Source organism: Eschrichtius robustus, chromosome 5 (assembly GCF_028021215.1).
Source record: "Eschrichtius robustus isolate mEscRob2 chromosome 5, mEscRob2.pri, whole genome shotgun sequence".
In the NCBI taxonomy this organism is placed as follows: domain Eukaryota; kingdom Metazoa; phylum Chordata; class Mammalia; order Artiodactyla; family Eschrichtiidae; genus Eschrichtius; species Eschrichtius robustus.
In genome coordinates this window covers 52390850-52412216 of record NC_090828.1, presented here as the reverse complement: position 1 = coordinate 52412216, position 21367 = coordinate 52390850, and the positions used below count along the sequence as shown (strand labels likewise).

General features: G+C 36.3%; 2 protein-coding genes across 3 annotated transcripts in view; one reads left to right on the top strand and one right to left on the bottom strand.

Annotated features, from left to right (window-relative positions):
* Positions 1–10353, top strand: part of ITGA4 (integrin subunit alpha 4) — an 80841-nt gene extending 70488 nt beyond the window's left edge. Inside the window, exons 22-28 of one of the 2 annotated variants that reach the window (XM_068543877.1) lie at positions 1246–1336; positions 4556–4663; positions 5480–5605; positions 6330–6449; positions 8346–8444; positions 8821–8940; positions 9413–10353. In XM_068543877.1, the coding sequence (XP_068399978.1) occupies positions 1246–1336; positions 4556–4663; positions 5480–5605; positions 6330–6449; positions 8346–8444; positions 8821–8940; positions 9413–9511 (763 nt within the window). In that variant the 3' untranslated portion in view covers positions 9512–10353. Of the gene's footprint in view, positions 1–1245; positions 1337–4555; positions 4664–5479; positions 5606–6329; positions 6450–8345; positions 8445–8820; positions 8941–9412 lie in introns of those variants that run through there. The other variant, XR_011074072.1, reaches the window with a different exon arrangement.
* Positions 10354–12225: 1872 nt separating this feature from the next.
* CERKL (ceramide kinase like) overlaps positions 12226–21367 on the bottom strand; it is a 139574-nt gene continuing 130432 nt past the window's right edge. The window contains exons 11-13 of the mRNA XM_068543679.1: positions 20508–20604; positions 13142–13320; positions 12226–12307 (exon numbers count right to left, since the gene is read on the bottom strand). Of these exons, the coding sequence (XP_068399780.1) occupies positions 12226–12307; positions 13142–13320; positions 20508–20604 (358 nt within the window). The remainder of the gene's footprint in view (positions 12308–13141; positions 13321–20507; positions 20605–21367) is intronic.

The window sequence follows — 21367 nt, the reverse complement described above, 5'->3', positions numbered from 1 at the left end:
CTTACCCACAGCCCCACAGCCAGCAGTCACTGATTCCTCACAATTTTAGTACTTGTTTGAATGGACCCTCCTATGACTCAGGAAGGAGATGTGAAGAGAAAGAATTAAAGAGTATCATGAAAACTTTTCATGATTTTACTGGAAATTATTGAGCCTACTAATCTTTGTTTAAAACCACATTTTTAAAGCAATAGACAGTATGAGACACAGAACAAATAGATGAGCTTTTCTAGTTGCCCTGACTATAAAGCATCCCTAGTCATTTGTAACCACCCATAAAGGTGGCATATAGTTATATAAAAATAGTGTCCGAAACTGATGGAACTGATTCTCCAGTTTGTGAGATAAAACCAGCGGAGGAAAAAGGAAGCCATGCAAGGGCAAGTAGCGGGGAGCAAAGAGAAGTCAATTGCACGTTTCCCGGGTTTGAATGCTTACCTCGCCTCGCCTCCTTGATTTTGTTATAAGTGTGTCCTCCTGCTTTTCCATTATCCACATCTTATTTTGAGCAAGGGATGCTCTGCAACTATTAAGCTGCCTAAATCTACAACATTTGAATATTTCTCATTTCTTTCCTTTGTGAAAGAGTCTCTAACATATTACCTCATATTAGCCGCCAAATATGAGCAACCTGAGGAGTCGGGATTTTCCTAGAAAAATATTTCTTAAAGTTCATTACTGACCGTGCATATGTCTCAGCTCAGGTAAAGGAATGACAACCTTGTATTCTAACCAAAATTTGCCCTACTTATTGATGTTTGAATTGTTCCCCAGACTTGGGGTTCGTTACAAATAGCCAGCAGGAATTGGGCGTGGTAAGAAATAACTCAAAAATCTGTCAGATAGATTGAAATACAGGAGGATATTGGAGCCCTAGGGAAAAGCTAAGAATTTATCTCATATTTGTCAAGTTTGCATGAATCATTTGAGGGCTGAGAGAGAAGGAATGGTCACTAGAGTGAGCCAGGCAGTATTGGGAAGGCAAGCAAAGGATATTGGCGGGAAGAGAAATTGTCACCCCAGTCAGAGCATGTGGCTCTCTAATTTTATTACATTTTCACTAAAATTCTTATCTTTACAAGAAACCAAAAGTATTCCATGGTACTTAGAGGCACCTGTAGTCTGAATTATGGCATATTTAAGAGAGATTTAAGAGATATGCTATATTTAGACTATAGAGAAAGACTGTTTCTAATACCTCATCAAATAAGACAGTTAAATTAAATCTGAATTCATTTCTGGCAGGTTTGTAAACCCAACTTCGTTTGTGTATGGACCAAAGGAGGAAAATGAGCCTGAAACGTGCATGGCAGAGAAAATGAACTTCACTTTCCACGTAAGAAAAGTTGATTGTGCTGATATTTGTAACAAACGGAAAGAATGTTACCGATGCATTGCTCCAGAGGACATCATGTATGTGTGGTGTCCCTTCAGCTTTGGGCCACCTCAGCTGGCTGAGGGCGAGAAGGGAGCTGCAGCAGGGCTCATGCCCTTGCCTGGCGGTCTCCTGCGCCTTCTCTCCCATTCATCTTGTCCCTGTTACTGAGCCCACTCTCCTTATAGTACCTCTCCTTATAGTAAGTACCTCCTGGGAACAGAGGTAATGCCTGAAATAGGCAAAGTTATGGGAGGAACTGAATCTGCTAAAGATGCATGCAGAAATCAGAATAGGTCAAGAGAATGCATCTTTGGGTGCAAATCAGTGAAACCTCTTCGTGGTCCAAGCTTCATACAAGTCCTAACCTTACCAAGTAAAGGAAGCTTTTACCTCCACATCTCCATTTAAGGTCTGCTTGGTCAGCCTTTCAAGCCATTGGTATATGACCCATGACAAGTGATGCATCATTTATTAAATAATCTTTTTAAAAAGGAAAGAGTATTATCATCCAGAAGTATTAACAGACTAATATAAAGCTAAAAATTCATTAAACACTTATTACTGTCAAACTGAAATCTTTGTTACAGCATGGATGTTGATGATGAGCAAATAATTGGAGATAATGTCCACAAAAACATTTTTTGAACCAAAAGCACTGCTCACACATTCTCAAGCGCTATATAACAATCTACAGACTGTGAGTGAATCTGCATTAGGTACATTATGATATTTTGTAAGGCAAGGCTTTTCAAAATGTGTATCAGAATCACTTGAGGTGCTTATCCAAAATGTAAACTCCTGGGCCACTGCCCCAATCTGTGGAAGAAGAATGACCTCCACAGATGACCTTTGAGTCCACACTCAAGTTGTTGTTATGCTAGTATACCCTAGTGTTGGAAGAATGTAGCCCTCGACTTTGACGTCCCACAAAATGCTCCTCTCACAGTCCAGTGGGGGTTCGTACTCCTGACAAACAGAAACTGAGTTGGACTCTAGAAGGCCTATTTATTAATTTACAAATAATAGTTAACAAGTATTGTCTAGTTAAATTACAATGGAGTGATGGGGCATGGAGATTCTTTCAGTCTGTAGGCTTGGTGACTTGTCCAAGTATGAAGATGTTCTCGGAGGTCTAAATGTTATTAGGCGAACACAGATAAAGAATATTGTAAGTGAGCTTGGTTATTTGCTGGTGTCAGGAAGACCTTGTCTAAAGGTCTGGGCAGTGCTGGGTCCCCATTGCTGACATTGCCTTTTGCAACTGCCCTGTGCTTCCAAGGCCTGGCAGTTACCACCTGTCCCGAAGCCCAGGGATACTCTTTATCTACGTCGTATGCATTCAGAAGATTATTGCAAGTCTTTGAGTCACGCTATTTCATTTAGATATTGTAGCACATCTTTTTTCTGACTTACTGTATTGGTTTTATAGTTCTCAGGAGGCAATATTTTGGCCCAATTTCCTTCTTCAGGGTTCTGCAAACCCCAGATTTATCAACAATAATGAAATATCTTCCCCTTATGCATTATTAAAAACCTGGGTTTTTTCTAAAACCCAATAACCTACCCTTTTCTGATTTTCTGAGTGCATCAGCATTATAATTTTCCTGAGTTTAAAATATTTTTATTCACTTACTGCTGCTGATTATCCTCTCAGCACAGAGCGACTCTGTGAAAACAACATAGAATTTAGAATTAGAATACCTGGGTTTTGGCCCCACTTCTTGTCACTTTTTAACTTTCATCTTGGTTACAACATTAATACCTCAGCATTTTCCCTGAGATGGAAAATAATAAAATGTCAGCCCACCTCATGGGATAGTTATAAGGACAACTGATCATGGTTTGGTTTGGTTTTGTTTTGTTTTGTTTTTGGAGTATAGTTGTTTCACAGTGTTGCGTTAGTTTCTACTGTACAGCCACGCAGAAGGCTTTTTTTTTTTTTTAAGTACTTATTTATTTATTTATTTATTTAATTTATTTATGGCTGTGTTGGGTCTTCGCTTCCGTGCAAGGGCTTTCTCCAGTTGTGGCAAGCGGGGGCCACTCTTCATCGCGGTGCGCGGGCCTCTCACTATCGCGGCCTCTCTTGTTGCGGAGCACAGGCTCCAGACGCGCAGGCTCAGTAATTGTGGCTCACGGGCCTAGTTGCTCCGCGGCATGTGGGATCCTCCCAGACCAGGGCTCGAACCCGTGTCCCCTGCACTGGCAGGCAGACTCTCAACCACTGCGCCACCAGGGAAGCCCCTGTTTTGTTTTGGTTTTAATTTTTATTTTATTTATTTTTGGCTGCGCTTGGTCTTCGTTGCTGCGCGCGGGCTTTCTTTAGTTGTGGCGAGCGGGGGCTACTCTTCGTTGTGGTGCGTGGGCTTCTCACCGTGGTGGCTTCTTTTTTGTTGCGGAGCACAGGCTCTAGGCGTGTGGGCTTCAGTAGTTGTGGCATGCAGGCTCAGTAGTTGTGGCTCGTGGGTTCTAGAGAGCAGGCTCAGTAGTTGTGGCACACAGGCTTAGTCGTTTTGCGGCATGTGGGATCTTCCCAGACCAGGGCTCGAACCCGTGTCCCCTGCATTGGCAGGCGGATTCTTAACCACTGCGCCACCAGGGAAGTCCCTGATCATGGGTTTTTTAGATCTATAATGTGCCATACCAAGGTACAGTTGGCCCTTGAACAACACAGGTTTAAACTGCACGGGTCCACTTATATGTGGATGTTTTTCAATAGTAAATACTATAGTACTACACAATCCACGGTTGGTTGAATCTGTGAATACAGAGAAACCACGTATACAGAGGGCTGACTATACATTATATTCGGAGTTTCAACTGTGCTGAGGGTCAGTGACCCTAATCCCCCTGAGTTGTTCAGGGGTCAACTGTATATTATTGATGTCTTTTTCCTCAGACTATTTCTGCAGTAAACCATCAGTGTAGACAGTTTGGTCTAAGCAGCACCAAAAGGAGAGGTCTAGGAATAATGACTAGTTATATTATTAACAAACGTTTTAAAGTTCTGACTATGGATATTCTGTCTCCTTTTGCCGTGCAGCTGCCAACTACAAACCTCCACCATTATAAATGTTGCATGAGATATATGGGTTCACCTGAAAAGTTCATCGGTATCTGTACTTTTATAAAAAGTATTTTTTGAGTGTTTGTTTAAATTTTCTTTCTTCTTATCAGGTGATCAACACTGGCCAAAGCATGGCTCCAAATATTAGTGTGGAAATAATGATACCAAATTCTTTTATTCCCCAAACTGATAAACTGTTCAACATTTTGGATGTCCAGGTAAAAATGTATTCCTTCTTTTATTCTAAGTAATATTGCTAAAATGGAGATTTCTGTTACTTCAGTCACACTTAGTCTAAACTATGAATGCACCATGCATTTATTGTGTACACTTTGAATATTGCATTAGAATGGCAGGATTACAGTGGAACCTCTACATGTGACTTAACACAATAACAGAACTATGCTCTACCACCTTTGGTAGATTTTCTTTGTGATAGGGACCTGTGGAAGTAATTTAATTGGTGGAATTCTCCATAAAGCTTGAGACCACTGTTGAAAAAGCAATACTTCAGCCTTTTATTAATATTCAAATAACTACTTAAGAATCAATATTCTTGTGTTGATGATTCTATCAGAATTGGTTTTACCTTCCCAGTTTTAAGACAATCGACAAAGAAACCTACTCAGTAGATTTGAGATATAATCCTTAAAAATCTTACTTGAATTCCAGATTTAGATGGTAGGGCATGCTGTTAGAACACTTTGTTGTATGTCTAAAGCCAAAGAAATGTTCAATATCATGCTAATGTTCAAATGTCCATTTTTCATATTGCCCTCATTTCTGTAAGGTTAAGGCCGTTTGATCAATTTAGGACCTATATCCAACCCTCTAAATTTTTTCTGGGTTTTTGTTGCGTTATTTGCCACAGAGATTTAATCTCTCCCAAATAAATCTATCAAAAAATATTTTCACACAATTTTAGAAGTACTTGATATATTTCAGGAAAGGTAAGCTTTAAAAGGTAAGTTTTAAAGCCATGTAGCTGTTGTTCTTTCCAATATTGGATAAGATTTTTCTTTCTTTCTTTGTAGACTACTGCTGGAGAATGCCATTTTAAGAATTACCAAAGAAAGTGTGCATTAGAGCAGAAAAAAGGCACAATGGAGACCCTGAAAGATATATTCAAATTTTTGTCGAAGACTGATAAGAGGCTACTGGTAAGTTTCAATTTTTCAGGTTGTAGTTTTTGCTTTCCAACCTACAGAACTGAAACACTTAAACCCATGAATCAAGGGGTTTTGAACTGTCAGTTGAGTATAGGAGAGAAGCCAGTTCAGGTAATGTTCTTGTTTGTGAGGAACAGGCATGATTGGAGAGTTGAGAGACACCCAGGGTTAAATATATACTATATACTTTCATTATTTATGCAACAAGTGCCCAATTTATGCCACCTAGAGGTTGTGTCAGACCCTTTGCGGGTCAAGATGCTGTCCTCAGCTGAACGGCCTTCGTGGCATGAAATTAATTTTCACTATTTTCATTTTAGTGAATATATGGGGAAAAAAACCCAAGAAAGCCCCTCAAATGATCCAAGTTTTACAATGAACGTAGAACATGTAACTTAGCAAGACTCTGATTAGGTGTCTTACTTTTTCTATCCCAGAAGATTAAGTTCATAAGAACAATGAAACCATGTGATCTAGTTCGAATACTTTGTTAATTTACTAAACATTTGTGTTTTGTTTAAAACAAGATAATTTTTTAAGTGCCACTAATGAAAGCATATCTTTAATTCCATGTTTATATCAAGATAAGTTTTTGCATAATGCCACTAAGGGGAGCAGATCTTGAATTCCACGTATGTTTAGCCATCTAAATATTTTAGCCATCTTTTTAAAAAATGTTGAAATTTTAACATAGCTCTTTTGTATTCTTTTCAAGTACTGCATGAAAGCTGATCCACATTGTTTAAATTTCTCATGCAATTTTGGGAAAATGGACAGTGGAAAAGAAGCCAGTGTTCACATTCAATTGGAAGGTCGGCCATCCATTTTAGAAATGGTAAGTCTATGATCCAGTGACAACTTTGTGGATAAGATTTCATATAGCATCTACAAATGCGACCATCTTATACAGGTAGGATGGTATGTAAGGAGGCATTCAACTAATTAAGAAGGTATGAATGAATGTAAAATCTGGAGTGAAACTCCAAAACTGTTTCCATTTATCACTACAAAATACATTGTCTAAATGACATGGCTTTAGTAATTAAACAGATAACTAAGACTGTAAAATAGACTATAATTAAGAGATTTTAGAAAGCATGTCCAACTATTTATGAACCTTGATCAAATTAGAGAAATTAGCTGCTTTAACATTTCATATATCCTTAAAGTTCTTTCCAAATTACTTTACGCTTAAAAACCTACTATTGTATATCATATACATTTATTTATATTTACTAAAAACTAAGACTTCCAGAAGATCAAACTAAAACATCAAAATTTATCAACAACAGTAAGACACAAACACGCTTTTAAGAAGATGAACTTTGAAAGGTTGAATTAATAATTAACTAAATACATGTTGGACTTCTTCCTAAAAAGCAGTATGCATATTTATGAGAAGTACTTTGAGATCATTGGTTTTATCTGGAGTTCTGTTCTTCAGTTTCCTTATCAGATTAATATGGGTAATATCTCTCTTTCAGGGTTGCTGCAGATTAGATGATTTTCATAAAGCACTTAGTGCACAGCACATAATAAGCCAAAGGAAATGAGAGCTATTATGTTTTGTTAAGAGGAGTAGTTGAAATTACCACAAGCTGGTCAAGAGGAAGACGCACCAGACAGGGAAATAAATAAGAGCTGTCTGTTTTAGTTGCAAGTTATTTAAACTTTTGCAGCCTGCCTTCATACTCTCGAGGTCCAGGTTTCTCAACAGTGGGCACTAGTAGCATTTTGGACCAAATACTTCTTTGTTGTCAGGGGCTGTCCTGTGCATTGTAGGATATTTATCAGCATAGCTGGCTTCTCCCCACTAAATGGCAGTACACCCCCTCCCAAGTCCTGCCAGCCAGAAATGTCTCCAGACATAGCTGACTCTCCTCCAGGGTACAGAATCATCCCTGTTGAAAAACACTGCTCCAGATAAAGTATATAATTTATTTTTAGCCCTAAAATTCTACATGTTCTCTCCAAAATGCTAAGTAACCTTTACACAGTAGTTTTAACTTTTGTTGGTCATAGTCCTCTTTAAGAATTTGACAAAAGAATATATTCTCATCTACCCTAATGAACGCACATGTGAAAAATACAAAAATCTCAATTTTGAATACAACTTCAAAGATCCTTCGAGTCCACAGATGCCCAAGCTCTGGATTCTGGGTGATAAAGCCCTCTGTTTGCTAGACAGTAAAGCTCTGAGTTCATCCACTGATTTTATTTTTGAATGCTATAAATATTTGTACCAGATTTTTTCATTACGATATTTGGTACACTAATCTGTATTTGATCAGAGCAGAAAGAATGACAACACTATTAAGAAAAACAAGCCCAAATAAAATTAATTTGAGGAAATGTTTATCAGACAAAGAAAGTCTTCTTTGGGAATAAAAATTCAATAGCTAAGGTAAAAATACACTGGTAATTATCAAATAGTATTTAAATATTAAATATTATAAGCATTTAAATCAAGTTCTCTGCAAAGCAGCCATGTTTAATAAAAGGATTTCAACAAAATGATGCCATATAAATTAATACCAAGGACATGCCTTTGGAACCAAAGGACGCATTGCATTGCAATTAACTACAAATGGTGAAACTGGAGAAGATAACTTGTGAAAACCTTTAGAATAGAAGTAGTTTCTCATGATTCTTACCTGCTCTTGTGTTTCCATGAAACGAAACGATGTTATCAGGCTACCGTGATCTTTTTTTTTTTTTATTTATTAAACAGGACGAGACTAGAGCCCTGAAGTTTGAAATAAGAGCAACAGCTTTTCCAGAGCCAAATCCAAAAGTTATTGAACTAAACAAGGATGAGAATGTTGCACATGTAAGAAAGATTTTACCTTTTTAACCAAAACATAAACATCGTGGGAAAAAATATTGCTAGTGTTTGGCCAGGAAAATCATGACGAGCCGAAAATACTTTACCGGGGATTGGTATTTTCCACAACTGCCGGGAAGGCATGACATAGCTCTTTCAGGAGGTGATTTTGGTAGGATGGATGGAGGAAGAACCACAGATATGGCCCATTACACTCCCTGTTTCTGCTAAACAATTACCAATGTTTCCTATGGTTTGTGTTAGACCAGCAAGAGAATGGGATGGGTTATTCTGAATACTATTGGGGATCGTGGAGGGGTTTCAAATGAAATAGAGGCAAGTTTTTAAAGTGGTGTTTCTTTATTTTGGTTAATTTATGTAGGTTCTACTCGAAGGACTACATCATCAAAGACCCAAACGCCATTTCACTATAGCAATTATTTTAAGTAGCTTGCTACTTGGACTTCTTTTACTTTTATTGATTTCATATGTTATGTGGAAGGTAAGCCTTTAATAATTACCATTGTTAAACCACTCAAAATGCCATTCTTGATCTTCTCAAAGCCAACTTGTGACGCCCACGTTACCAGATTTAAGCATTTCAGTATTTTTAATGTGAATTCTTATACTGATTGATTGCATAGTTCTCTTAACTTTAGTACGACAGTCTTTCTAGAAAAATATGCCTTCTTAAAGCTTATCTTCAACAAATGTTCAAACTATAACAGCAGTTTTGAAAGATGTTCTTTCTAACTAAGCATTTGGCAAACACTGCACGTTACATGTTGAATTTCAGTTTTGGAGAGTGTGCGTGCATCGCTGAGAAATCCTGCAGTAACAACAAAACAATGCTCTTTAACCCAGTATTTCCCAAACTAATTTTTACTGACTACAATTGGCATTGACTGTTTTATTATACTCATATCAAGTATCTAATGTTCATGACTATAGTGATTATGTAATGCTGTTTTCAGGCTGGCTTCTTCAAAAGACAGTACAAGTCTATCCTACAAGCAGAAAACAGAAGAGACAGTTGGAGTTACATTAACAGTAAAAGCAATAAAGATGATTGAAGACTTCTTTCAAATTGAGAGAATAACAGACTCAGGTTACAGTATACTAAAAAATTTTAGACATTGTTTACAAGAAACCGTGAATTTTGCTCAGACTTCTTCTATGTACTTCTTTTAGTCATGACCTTGTGACGTGTTATGTCTTAATGCAGATGAAAAATCCAAGCAGTGATTATTCTGAGAGAAAATAACTCCAAAAGTAACATTTTAATATATCCAAAAAGATAATCTTTCAGCTCTTAAATGGATAGAAAAACACTAAAGCATCAGCTTATCCAAGATAAGTAATCCCTGGACAATACCTTGAAATGAGTACATCTGAATTAAAATTATGTTTGTTGAGGAAGTAAACAACTCGACTGGAGAAAACTTGGACTTTGAAGTATCATTCCTTTAAGAGGAATACTATTTACCATATGTGCTGGCTTTGGTAAAATTAATTCCTCCAAATAATAGGTAATGACTCATTTCTAATAGATCTTTGAGACTTGTTTGGACTATGTTCTCTCTCTAGAAATATTTAGCAGAATTTTTGAAAGCGCTGTTCCCAAATTTTCTAATGAATAGAAGCAGAACATTATCATTTTAAAGCATATTTTATCTTTAAAGACCTTGATTTGTAATATATTTCCTATAAGCTTTGATCAACAACCATTTATTCAGCAGTCGTCTGTCTATGAATAATACTATGGCCTGATGAGCAAACTTCAGACTGAAGTTATACACTGGTTTGAGCTTAATGGGATAATTATTGTTTATACAGCTATGGATTTTTTTCTTTCTGTACATATATAAAGAAGTTTTTAAGAGAAAATATATGTTTATATAGGTATAAACCCAGTAAGTCCTTCTATAACAATTTTATCAAGGGAAAGGTACTGAAGAGTAAATTGTGAAAATCCATCTTTAATCAAATTTTTTGTTTATAAAAACAACAGTACTTACTTAGAATTCTAATTTATATTCTAAAACAGAGCGAATGTTGCACTTTAGCTGATATATGTAAAATATGAAAACTGTACCTCACTAATTTTTAAAAAATCAAAGCTCTGCAAAGACCATATTGGGGACCAGTATTTCATACAAATTAGATGCTGTTTAAAATGTTAACTATCAATCAATCAATCAAATTCAGCAAATAAACAAACAAAAATTCTTGTTTGGATGTTACTGCTTTCTCCTCAAATGTAAGTATGAAATGTGTTTTCACCAGTACTATAAGAGCATTCTCTTCTTCATGGAAATAGAGAAGCAAATTTAACTGTAAAATTGAAGGATATAGATTTAGCTTGTATATCAGGTAAAAATGTGACATCAAAATTTCCATGTTTTAGTGATGACTGAAGTATTTTAAGTTTTTTGTTGGTGTTTGTTAGACTTCTTTTTTTAATAATGAAGTAGTTTCTTTCTGCGTCTAAAATAATTTATCTTTAAATACCTCTTCACTTGCAAATACAATCACTTTTTGTAATATTTATTCATGCATATGAACTAAATGCTGATAAACGCAGAATATAATGTCATCTGATTTGTCCCTACATCTGTCTTGATATGAAGGTTGTGGCCAAATTTTCAAAATCTGTTAGGTTAGAGGAGGGCAGTCTTTACCACTATGGAAAAGGATTTCTTCATACGAGGTCGCTGCCAACAGCTGTCTTCCTCAGACTACTTAATTCCTGTAAGTTATCTGTTCACAAATTGGTGGCTGGAGAATGAAAAATGCACAGAAATTTGTGAAAGACATTTTAGCAGTGGGACCCAATGGGCACGAAACCTCCTGAACTCGGGGGTGTACCAATAGAAATTAATTCAATTTTAAAGAACCCTTTGAGCAAAAGATACTATGTTTTTTTTATTATTAAAAAACAAGTAGTTCTTTCAAGAAGATGTCTAGGCTCATTGGTGGAAAATCAAATCCAAATTTAGAATTGCTTTTCAAGGATGATCCCTGAGGAAATTTAAATTTCAGGTAGCACTGAGTACACTGAAAACGATGTGCTATTATTGTCAGATAAAATGACGTTTAAGAGCAAGAGGAACACAGCTCCCTATTGGGCCAGATTCTAACCAGTTAGATATTTTGCATAGTTTATGTGTATTATGGATTTCAAAACCCTACCACTTTGAGTTTTCAACTTTCAGAGACTATTCACAAGAATGGTACTATAACAACTTTAAAAAAAAAAAATCCATCTTTTTTCTTTTTGGCAAGTACTCTAGGTATTAGAGAGCTTTTGAAAAAATAGTACTATTTCTGGTTATATCATTTCCTAGCTGTGTAATTTAATATCGCTGGATTACGTACCTCATCAAGAAATCAGGACAGTCTTTCTTACATGAACTCTGTGGTCTGTTGGCATCAGGCTATAGGAAATTTAACATCGAAATTGATGGACTCAAATCCAGGAAAAAAGAAAAGAATCCAAATTATTTCACTTTGGAATTAATCTAGGTTAAATATTGATATATCATGTTTAAATTTCAAGTATATGAAATATTTACTTTCCATTCCAATAAATACTTTCAAAAAACCAGAATTTAAATTGTTTTGTATATATTTCATGTCTTATTTTTTAAAGCCTAAAAGCTAATTTTTAGTAACATCAAAAATAGCAATTTTAATTTCTTTTAAAAATAGTTTTTTCCTTACTAAAATATCTGTTTAAAACATGACAATATCCCTTCATATTAAAATTCTAATTCGCACATTCCTCTTATAAACAACTGCATGTTACTTTGGAATCATTCATTTCTTCCATGCTTTTTCCATAAAGATTGATAAGTCTTGGGTGTACTCTGTAAAGAATATAAGAATATGCATGATTATTTCATCAACCTATCAATCATTCTGTTATTTATTTTTCACACATAACCCCTATCGAATGTGATAATGATAGCCAACGAACATACATTCATGGCAGAGCTGCCATCTAGGAAAAAATGCGGGGCCTAATAAATCAGCAGCAGTAAAGCCCAGTCAGTCACCCGTGCGTGTAGAAAGCTCACATCTAGCAGGCTACTCAGGGAGCCCTGCACACTTCTTCTACCAACTGAGTCATAATGCTTACCAACAATGAGTTTGCATGTTCCCAAGCCTGTTTATAACCCGTTGCTCTTGTTAATAAATATATGTAAAATTGTTCTTACTTACGTAAAGTATGCTTTGGAAAGACGATAAAAGCAAACTGCTGAACACAAAGTGTTACAGTATTTGTTGTGGGTATAAGGAAATTCTAAACGACTGGGGGATTAAATTGTAACCATCTGCTATTCAGATGGCATCACAAGGTTTGAGATCTTAATCCATTTTTAAAAATTCAAAATGGAAATTGTAGACGTACATTATCTGTATAGTTTGTGAAGAATGGTAATTCAGAATGCCAACGTAAAGACTCATAACCAAAGAAAATGCTTTGGTTCTACATAACAATTAGTGAATAAATACAAAGTTACACTTCTTTATTTATTAAAATTGTACATGTGTCTTTTTATGCTTCCCTGACTTACGAATTTAAAAAATACTTTATCTAGCCAACTGCCTGTTTTGATAGTTATAAGAAGGCAGCTTCCATTTATATGTCTATCAGACACAAAACTGATAGTATGAGATGGTGAAATAATTAGACTTACCTAACATGGACCTCTGATGCAACTTCCATTAAATGACCATCTACATTCCAAGGGAAACTGCTTCCTGTAGCAGTTTCATGTGGTCCATCTTCTTCCTCTGGATTGTGTCCACTGCTGTTACTCCTTGGGTGAACTTTTACTTCTTCAACAGTGTAAGTCTCAACAAATGGAAAATTGAACTAAAAAACAAAAACAAAAAATAAATGCAAATAATCTTGGTACTTGCTTTATCCCTAACTGTAATGCAAACTAGGAAAGTTCACTGTGCTCTCACTTGCAAGTAAATATCAATGTGCATGCTGATGTTTTTATAGCTTTGAAACTCTAATTAGTTCCAATTTCTTTGGAAGAAGGAGCCCCTTTTCTGAAGCTTTCCTAGCTCATTTAGGTCTAGAAGCTGGCAAACTTGTTTTATGACAAATAGTATAGTATATGTCTATGAAATTGTATACAATAATTTCCAATAAAAACTAAATCTTTAATATTGGTCTATTGTTATAGAGGATTTATATAATCCACTGACTTGATTATTGTCAACTAGTTTAACTGATGTAGAGCAAACTCTAGAATAAGTTTCACATTTGGAATTTAATTAGGAAGAACTAAATTTATGAAGGTAAAAAGAAAGTCCATCCCGTGTGATTTTTACAGGTGTTTGCCTGCCTCATCCTCACTTTATCATGCAACTTGTGTCCATCTTTAATTATGGTTGCTTACTGACCACTCTAGCATGATACAAAGTCAGCTTCATATTTCAGTCTTTCTTGGCCATGCTACCCAAAGCAACCTACAGATTTAATGTGATCCTTATCAAACTACCCATGACATTTTTCACAGAAATAGACCAAATAATCCTAAAATTCATACGGAACCATAAAAGACCCAGAATTGCCAAAGCAACCCTGAGGAAAAAGAACAAAGCAGGAGGCATAACCCTCCCAGACTTCAGACAATACTACAAAGCTACAATAATCAAAACAGTGTGGTACTGGCACAAAAAGAGACACATAGATCAATGGAACAGCATAGAGAGCCCAGAAATAAGCCCACACACCTGTGGACTATTTAATCTTTGACAAAGGAGGCAAGAATATACAATGGGGAAAAGACAGTCTCTTCAGCAAGTGGTGTTGGGAAAATTGGACAGCCGCATGCAGATCAATGAAGTTAGAACATTCCCTCACATCATGGACAAAAACAAACTCAAAATGGCTTAAAGACTTACATATAAGACATGACACCATAAAACTCCTAGAAGAGAATATAGGCAAAACGTTCTCTGACATAAATCATACCAATGTTTTCTTAGGTCAGTCTCCCAAGGCAATAGAAATAAAAGCAAAATTAAACAAACGGGACCTAATCACACTTATAAGCTTTTGCACAGCAAAGGAAACCATAATCAAAATTAAAAGACAACCTAAGGAATGGAAGAAAATATTTCCAAATGATGTGACTGACAAGGGCTTAATTTCAAAAATATACAAACAGCTCATACAATTTAAAAACAAAAAAAAAACCCAATCGAAAAATGGGCAGAATACCTAAATAGACACTTCTCCAGAGAAGACATACAGATGGCCCATAGGCACATGTAAAGATGCTCATCGTTGCTAATCATTAGAGGAATGCAAATCAAAACTACAATGAGGTGCGCCACCTCACACTGGTCAGAATGGCCCTCATTAAAAAGTACAAATAACAAATGCTGGAGAGGGTGTGGAGAAAAGGGAACCCTCCTACACTGTTGGTGGGAATGTAAATTGGTGCAGCCACTATGGAAAACAGTATGAAGGTTCCTCAAAAAACTAAAAATAGAGTTTCCATATGTTCCAGCAATCCCATTCCTGGGCATATACCCAGACAAAACCTTAATTCGAAAAGATACACGCACCCAGTGTTCAAAACAGCACTATTTATAATAGCCAAGACATGGAAACAACCTAAATGCCCATCGACAGATGAATGGATAAAGAAGATGTGGTACATATATACAATGGAATATTACTCAGCCATAAAAAAGAATGAAATAATGCCATTTGCAGCAACATGGATGAACCTAGACATTATCATACTAAAAGTGAAGTAAGCCAGACAGAGAAAGACAAATACCATATGGTATCACTTATTTGTGGAATCTAAAATACAACACAAATGAACTTATGTATGAAACAGAAACAGACTCACAGAGAACAGACTTGTGGTTGCCAAGGTGCGGGCAGGGGAAGGAAGGATTGGGAGTTTGGGATTAGCAGATGCCACCTATTATATATAGGATGGATAAACAGCAAGGTCCTACTGTGTAGCACAGGGAACTATATTCAATATCCTGCAATAAACCATAATGGAAAAAAATATGAAAAAAATTATATATATGTATAACTGAATCACTTTGCTGTAAGCAGAAATTAACACAACATTGCAAATCAACTATACTTCAGTAAAAATTTTTTTAAAAATTGAAATTTTTCTTACTTGCCTAAGGAAACTATAGTGAAAAAATCTGTATGCTCTGAAATAACTAAGATAGCCAAGTAACTTTTTAGTAGAAATGCACAACTACTCATTTATTTCAGTTTTCAGATAAATGGCATGAGGTTTATCACAAATATATTATCTACATGTTTTTTCCCTTCTTTCACATATAAACCTCGATGAAGCACAGAATTTTAAAAGTTGCCAGAAAACTATTTCCCCCAACACCCTTATTTTGCTATATGTGGAAACATCAACGTCCAGCAGATCTTACAGTTTATACTGAATAATGCATGGGTTACATGGTGGATAATGCTGGGTTACACGATGGCAACAGTTGTTCTATTTGAAGTACAGGGTTAGCAGCCCCCAAGCAACTCTCTGTTGGAAAAAGCAAGGCTCTCTCTAAAACTTCCCAACAGTCACTGCATTAGACTTCCCATCTCAGGTGTAAGGTTTGGGGCCACCCTTCACACTGCACTTGTAAAATGTTCTACATTTTTCATTCATTGTAAAAATAATGTGTTTTAGTTGTTTTTTTAAAACATTTTTAAAAATTTTATTTATTTATTTGGTTGTGCCGGGTCTTAGTTGCGGCAGGCAGGCTCCTTAGTTGTGGCATGTGAATTCTCAGTTGCAGCATGCATGTGGGATCTAGTTCCCTGACCAGGGATCGAACCCGGCCGCCCTGCTTTGGGAACACGGGGTCTTAACCACTGCGCCACCAGGGAAGTCCCAAAATAATGTGTTTTAAATGAGTCAGTGATCACTGGCCATTATGGGTTAAACTGTGTCCCCCGTAAAGATATCTAGAAGTCCTAACTCTTAGTACATGTGATTGCCACCTTATTTGGAAATAGGGTCTTTGCAAATGTAATCAAGTTAAGATGAGGTCATTTGGGTGGCCCTAATCCAATATGACTGATGTCCTGGTTAAGAGAGGAGAATGCCATGTGAAGATAGACACTCAGGGAGAATGCCATGTGATGAAGGGGTCAGAGACTTGAGCCATGCAGCTAAAGCCAAGGAGTGTCAGGAACTGATGGCCATCACCAGTAAGTCTATTGTCGTACATCATCAGTTTTCACGTGCACACTTCACAAAATGAAGCTCCATTCATCCATTCATGCACATTTGTTACCTAGGAAGCCACAGACATTGTTAGATGGGACTTAGGGAAGCCAAGAGTGTGATATCGCGTGTGAGGGTGTGTTTGGGGCATGAGGAAGGGAAGTTAACAGTTAAAGTTGTGATATATATAAGTGCCATGATGGTATAAGCACAGAGAAATGAGAAGAGGCAAACAGGCTCAGGATATTGGGTGAATTGCCCTCTTGAGCTGAGTCTTAACACAGAAGAATTAGCCTGGAGGTGAAGAGAAGCTCTGGAGAGAGGAAACCACGTTTGCAAAAATACAGAGATATGCCATGATCAAGCATAGTGTGATACTGATGGCAACACTGGTATTGTGGCATTTATTTTTCAGAGTATGTTAATGCCTATATTTGATTTTAAAACATAGACACATATGGTGTTATGGGCTGAATTGTGTCCCCCCCCTCCCCAATTTATATGTTGAAGTCCTAACTCCCTGTACCTCAGAATGTAACCATATTTGGAGATAAGGTCTTTAAAAGGTGATTAAGTTAAATGAGTCTTTTAGGGTAGGCCCTAATCCAACATGACTGGTGTCCTTATAAAAGGAGGAAATTGGGACACACAGAGAGACCCCAGGAACGTGCATGCACAGAGAAAAGACCAAGTGAGGACACAGCCAGAAGGCAGCCATCTGTAAGCCAAGGAGACAGGTCTTGGGAGAAACCAAACCTACCCAGTCTGTGGTATTTGTTATGGCAGCCCTAGAAAACGAATTCAATGACCAAAGCATGAGAAATCTGGCAGAGGATGGCAAGAAGCGAGGCCGTGACCTAGGCAAGGGCTAGAATACAAGGGGCCATGTATTCCACACTGAGGAAATTTGATGTCATCTTGATGACAATAACACGTTGAAGAATTAGGCAGGAGATAGATCAGATACGTATTTTAGAAAAATCCCTCTAGAATGCAGTGTGGAAGATAAGACCAGAGAAAAGAAAGAGCAGAAGGAGGCTATTGGAAGCAAGAAGGGATTAAGGTTTGAATTAATTGGTGGATTGGTTGTGAGGAATGAGGGAGAGGGATCCAGAGTAACTCCAGGATGGGTAGAGAGTGGTGCCATTGCCCTTTGTAGGGAAACACGGAAGGAGCACCATTGGGGAAGAGGGCAATAAGGTAAGTAGTGGACATGCTGGACTCAAGATGCCTGTGAGTTTTATAACCTTCTCAGCACACAGGAAGGCACAGTGGTCCTGCAAATCAGAAAGGAAGAGAGAACCCTTGGTAGTGTGCAAAGTTCAGATAGTGGTTCAAGCAATGAGAAGCAGTGAGATCACCCAGGAAAAGGTATCATGAGAAGAAGGTCACAAACAAATCCCTGGGGAATAACAAGGGTTTTAAACCCCCTAAACAAAAATGATGGTCAAAGCAAACATAGAAATGTTTTCAATATGAACAGAGAAAACAAAGGCCAGCTACAGGATGGAGTTGAAAGGACTTGAAGAGTAATTTTTACCTCGATCTATTTCACACAGAGATGGGAAACGCAAGACGCGTCACCTACAAATGATGGTTTTCAGTACATTCTACAATTGTTCAGATACATGAACATTCAGTTCAACCTGGAAAGATGGTTCAGAGACCTCGACTGTTGCTCTCCTTAGGCTGAAGTGCCGCATTTCCCTTCCTGGATACCAGAACTGCTACTAATTGACAGTGGATTATATAATCTTATATTTATCTGGTCTTTATAATATTACATAATTTATATAAATTTATATTTTTGAACATGTCACCATGAAGGAAAGAGACTACATACACACGTATATGTGTATATGTATGTCTGTGATTTTTTAACAAATGTATCAGATTAACATTGCTTGAAAGCAGTCACCTTGGGAATCAATCCAATTATTCTTACTATATACCATTATGCAAAACATTTTAGAATTTCTTTGCAAAAAATTACAGAGCAGTAGCATGGACTTGAATTTTTGGAAAGAGCTGAGCCAATCAGTTAAGCCTAATGAACACCACACACACGCACAGACACACACAGACACACACACACACACACACACAGAGGCAATAGTTGTTTTGTATCAAAAGCAAGATATGACTGGTTGAGTACCTGAGAAAAATGGTTATGTCTTGCATAACATGGTCTCCTTTTGAAAAAAATTACTTTCCTATAGATACAGAATTACATTCACTACTATGTCTTTGTCTTTATTTTTTATAGTAAGCATCTATTACTTTTAAAGTCACAAGAAAGCTACTTTAGTAATGAAAAAAGGATGTCTACAAAAATTACCTAAGACATTTGCCCCTTAGGCAATTCCAAAAGAGAACTTCTGTAAGTAATCTGTGCAATCGTGCCTCCCTAAAATAAATATACAGCTTCTCAGGGTAAGTACCTTGAGGTTATTACTCCTTTAAGTTCTCATATTTATTTAATAGAAAAAGAATAGGAAAAGTTTATACCAAGGTAATGGCACTCATTATCTCTTGGAATATAGAATTTTGAGAGCTTTTTATATATATTATCTTGTTTCTATTTTCTGACTTACAAAAAACTAATGAACATGTATTGCTTTGGATTAAGAAAAATAATAAAGTTGCAAACAAAATTAGCAACATCTGAAAAGGCATACATTCCTTTAAAAACAATAAATCACTGTATTTTCCCAAACACATATACATAAAGTTATTAGTTAGGCTTACAACCTACATTATATCTGCTTTTGTTCACTTTGTCTCCTTAGAGATTTATATTTAAAGAAAATAGGACTGTATATAATTTTATGACATAATTTCCTAAACATTTCATTCAATTGGTTGCTCAATAAACATTGATCAAATAATGTAGTAGGCATAGGAGAACTGAAACTTCATGAAGCCTGCCTGAGAAAGTTTAAAATTATAAAGAAGCAAAAATGAGAGCCTTGCAGTGGCTACCTATGTAAGCAAGATTCAGCTGCTCGTCACCGGTTGGATTTACTCTCCTCCTCCCATCTGTTCTCCCCCAACTACATCCAGGCACAATTTTATACCTGTAAGAAGGCGTGAGACTGTAGGGTTTTACATGCATACTACGTACTTCAAGATTCATAATTTCAGAAATTCACGTATTTCTGGATCAGTTTCCTAATAACTGGCTCAAAATGTCTGCCAAAAGAATATGGCTTATAATAGTTATTGCTTCTCTTTAAAACAAATCCCTTAAGAATGGAAATCCAGCTTTATCTATCTCTACAAATAGCACCACACATCCTAAGTTGAGAATAAAATAAATAACATCTATATAAAAGTAGCGTATTTTAAAATATATTTCTGCAAATCTATTTCAATCAATGTAAGTAGGCTGATCTTAAACAAACAATAGGAAAATCCAAAGGTCATAACTTTAGAGGGAGTCTGCTGCCATAAAATCAAGAAGGCTAAAAATCTCAGATTTCACTAATCTTCATTCTGAAGAACAGCTGAGTATGTCATTTTATCCTTAATTTACTTCACATTTCAATATAACACTACCTTTTCTATTTTCTCTTTGCACACACACACATAAATGTATATAACCACCAACCCACAATTCAAAAAAGGCCAATCCATATTAATATGGGTGGATACTTTTCAGAATTTGAAGAAAGAACAAATTGAAAAAAAAAAAAAGGTTAATGCATTCAGGAGAAAATAAAGCCTTCTTACAAGGCAGGACTCGGTGTCAACTCCGGCAGCATCTCTCTCCCCATGATTAATTGCTTTGCACACAGGTAATCCAAATGGTTTACTGTACCTGGTTTTTAACACTTGCATATCTTTTCAGGTGTTTTATAAATTCTGGTCGAGAAGTGTTTCGTGCAATTATAAGAGCCATGCTTCCATTATTTAATCTGAAATTAAATATTTGTATTTGACATTAAAATATTTATTAAGAGAGTACATCAGAAATTACTCTGTATCATTCCTCCTAACAAATAATGTTTACTAGAAGTTGTAGGCAAGCTAGATAAATCACCATCACATTAAATTTACCTAAAATTATTAAATCATATCTTGCTGTGTTGTCTTTTAAATGAAACAGCCTTTCAAATTCGTTTTATTAAACAACTGACTGATTTCCTTCTCACCAAGCACTTACACCAAGCACTTTTTAAAAAATGAATCATCATGCATCCTATTCACATATCAAGACATAATTTGAAATCCAATGTACTTACTTAGGGATTCGAAGTGTGAAACCGTGTATTTTTTTAAAGATGTGTTGTACGATAGTTAATAAATACAAATGGTCTAACAACTAGTTCAACACTTTTTAAAATCTAAAGTGTGATTTAAATATTTATTTATGGGCAGGTCTAAGTGACATAGGAAACCAAATAAATCAGAGGCTCTTGGATGGATGAACTGGAGTGAACAAATGCTACCACACATGTTCAGTTAAATGACTGAACATTTTAATCTTGCATAACTCTTCAGTTCAATATAAGAGGCTGCAAATTTAGAGGTGTGATTTAGTGCCAAAAAGCCACTCACAGATGCATCTAGCTTTAGAAGGCAGTTTGCAGAAATATGTGCAAATGACTTGTAGGCTCAATTTCAGTGCAAATATAAAGTTATTCCAAGAATAACAATGACGACATAAAAAAGAGCTCT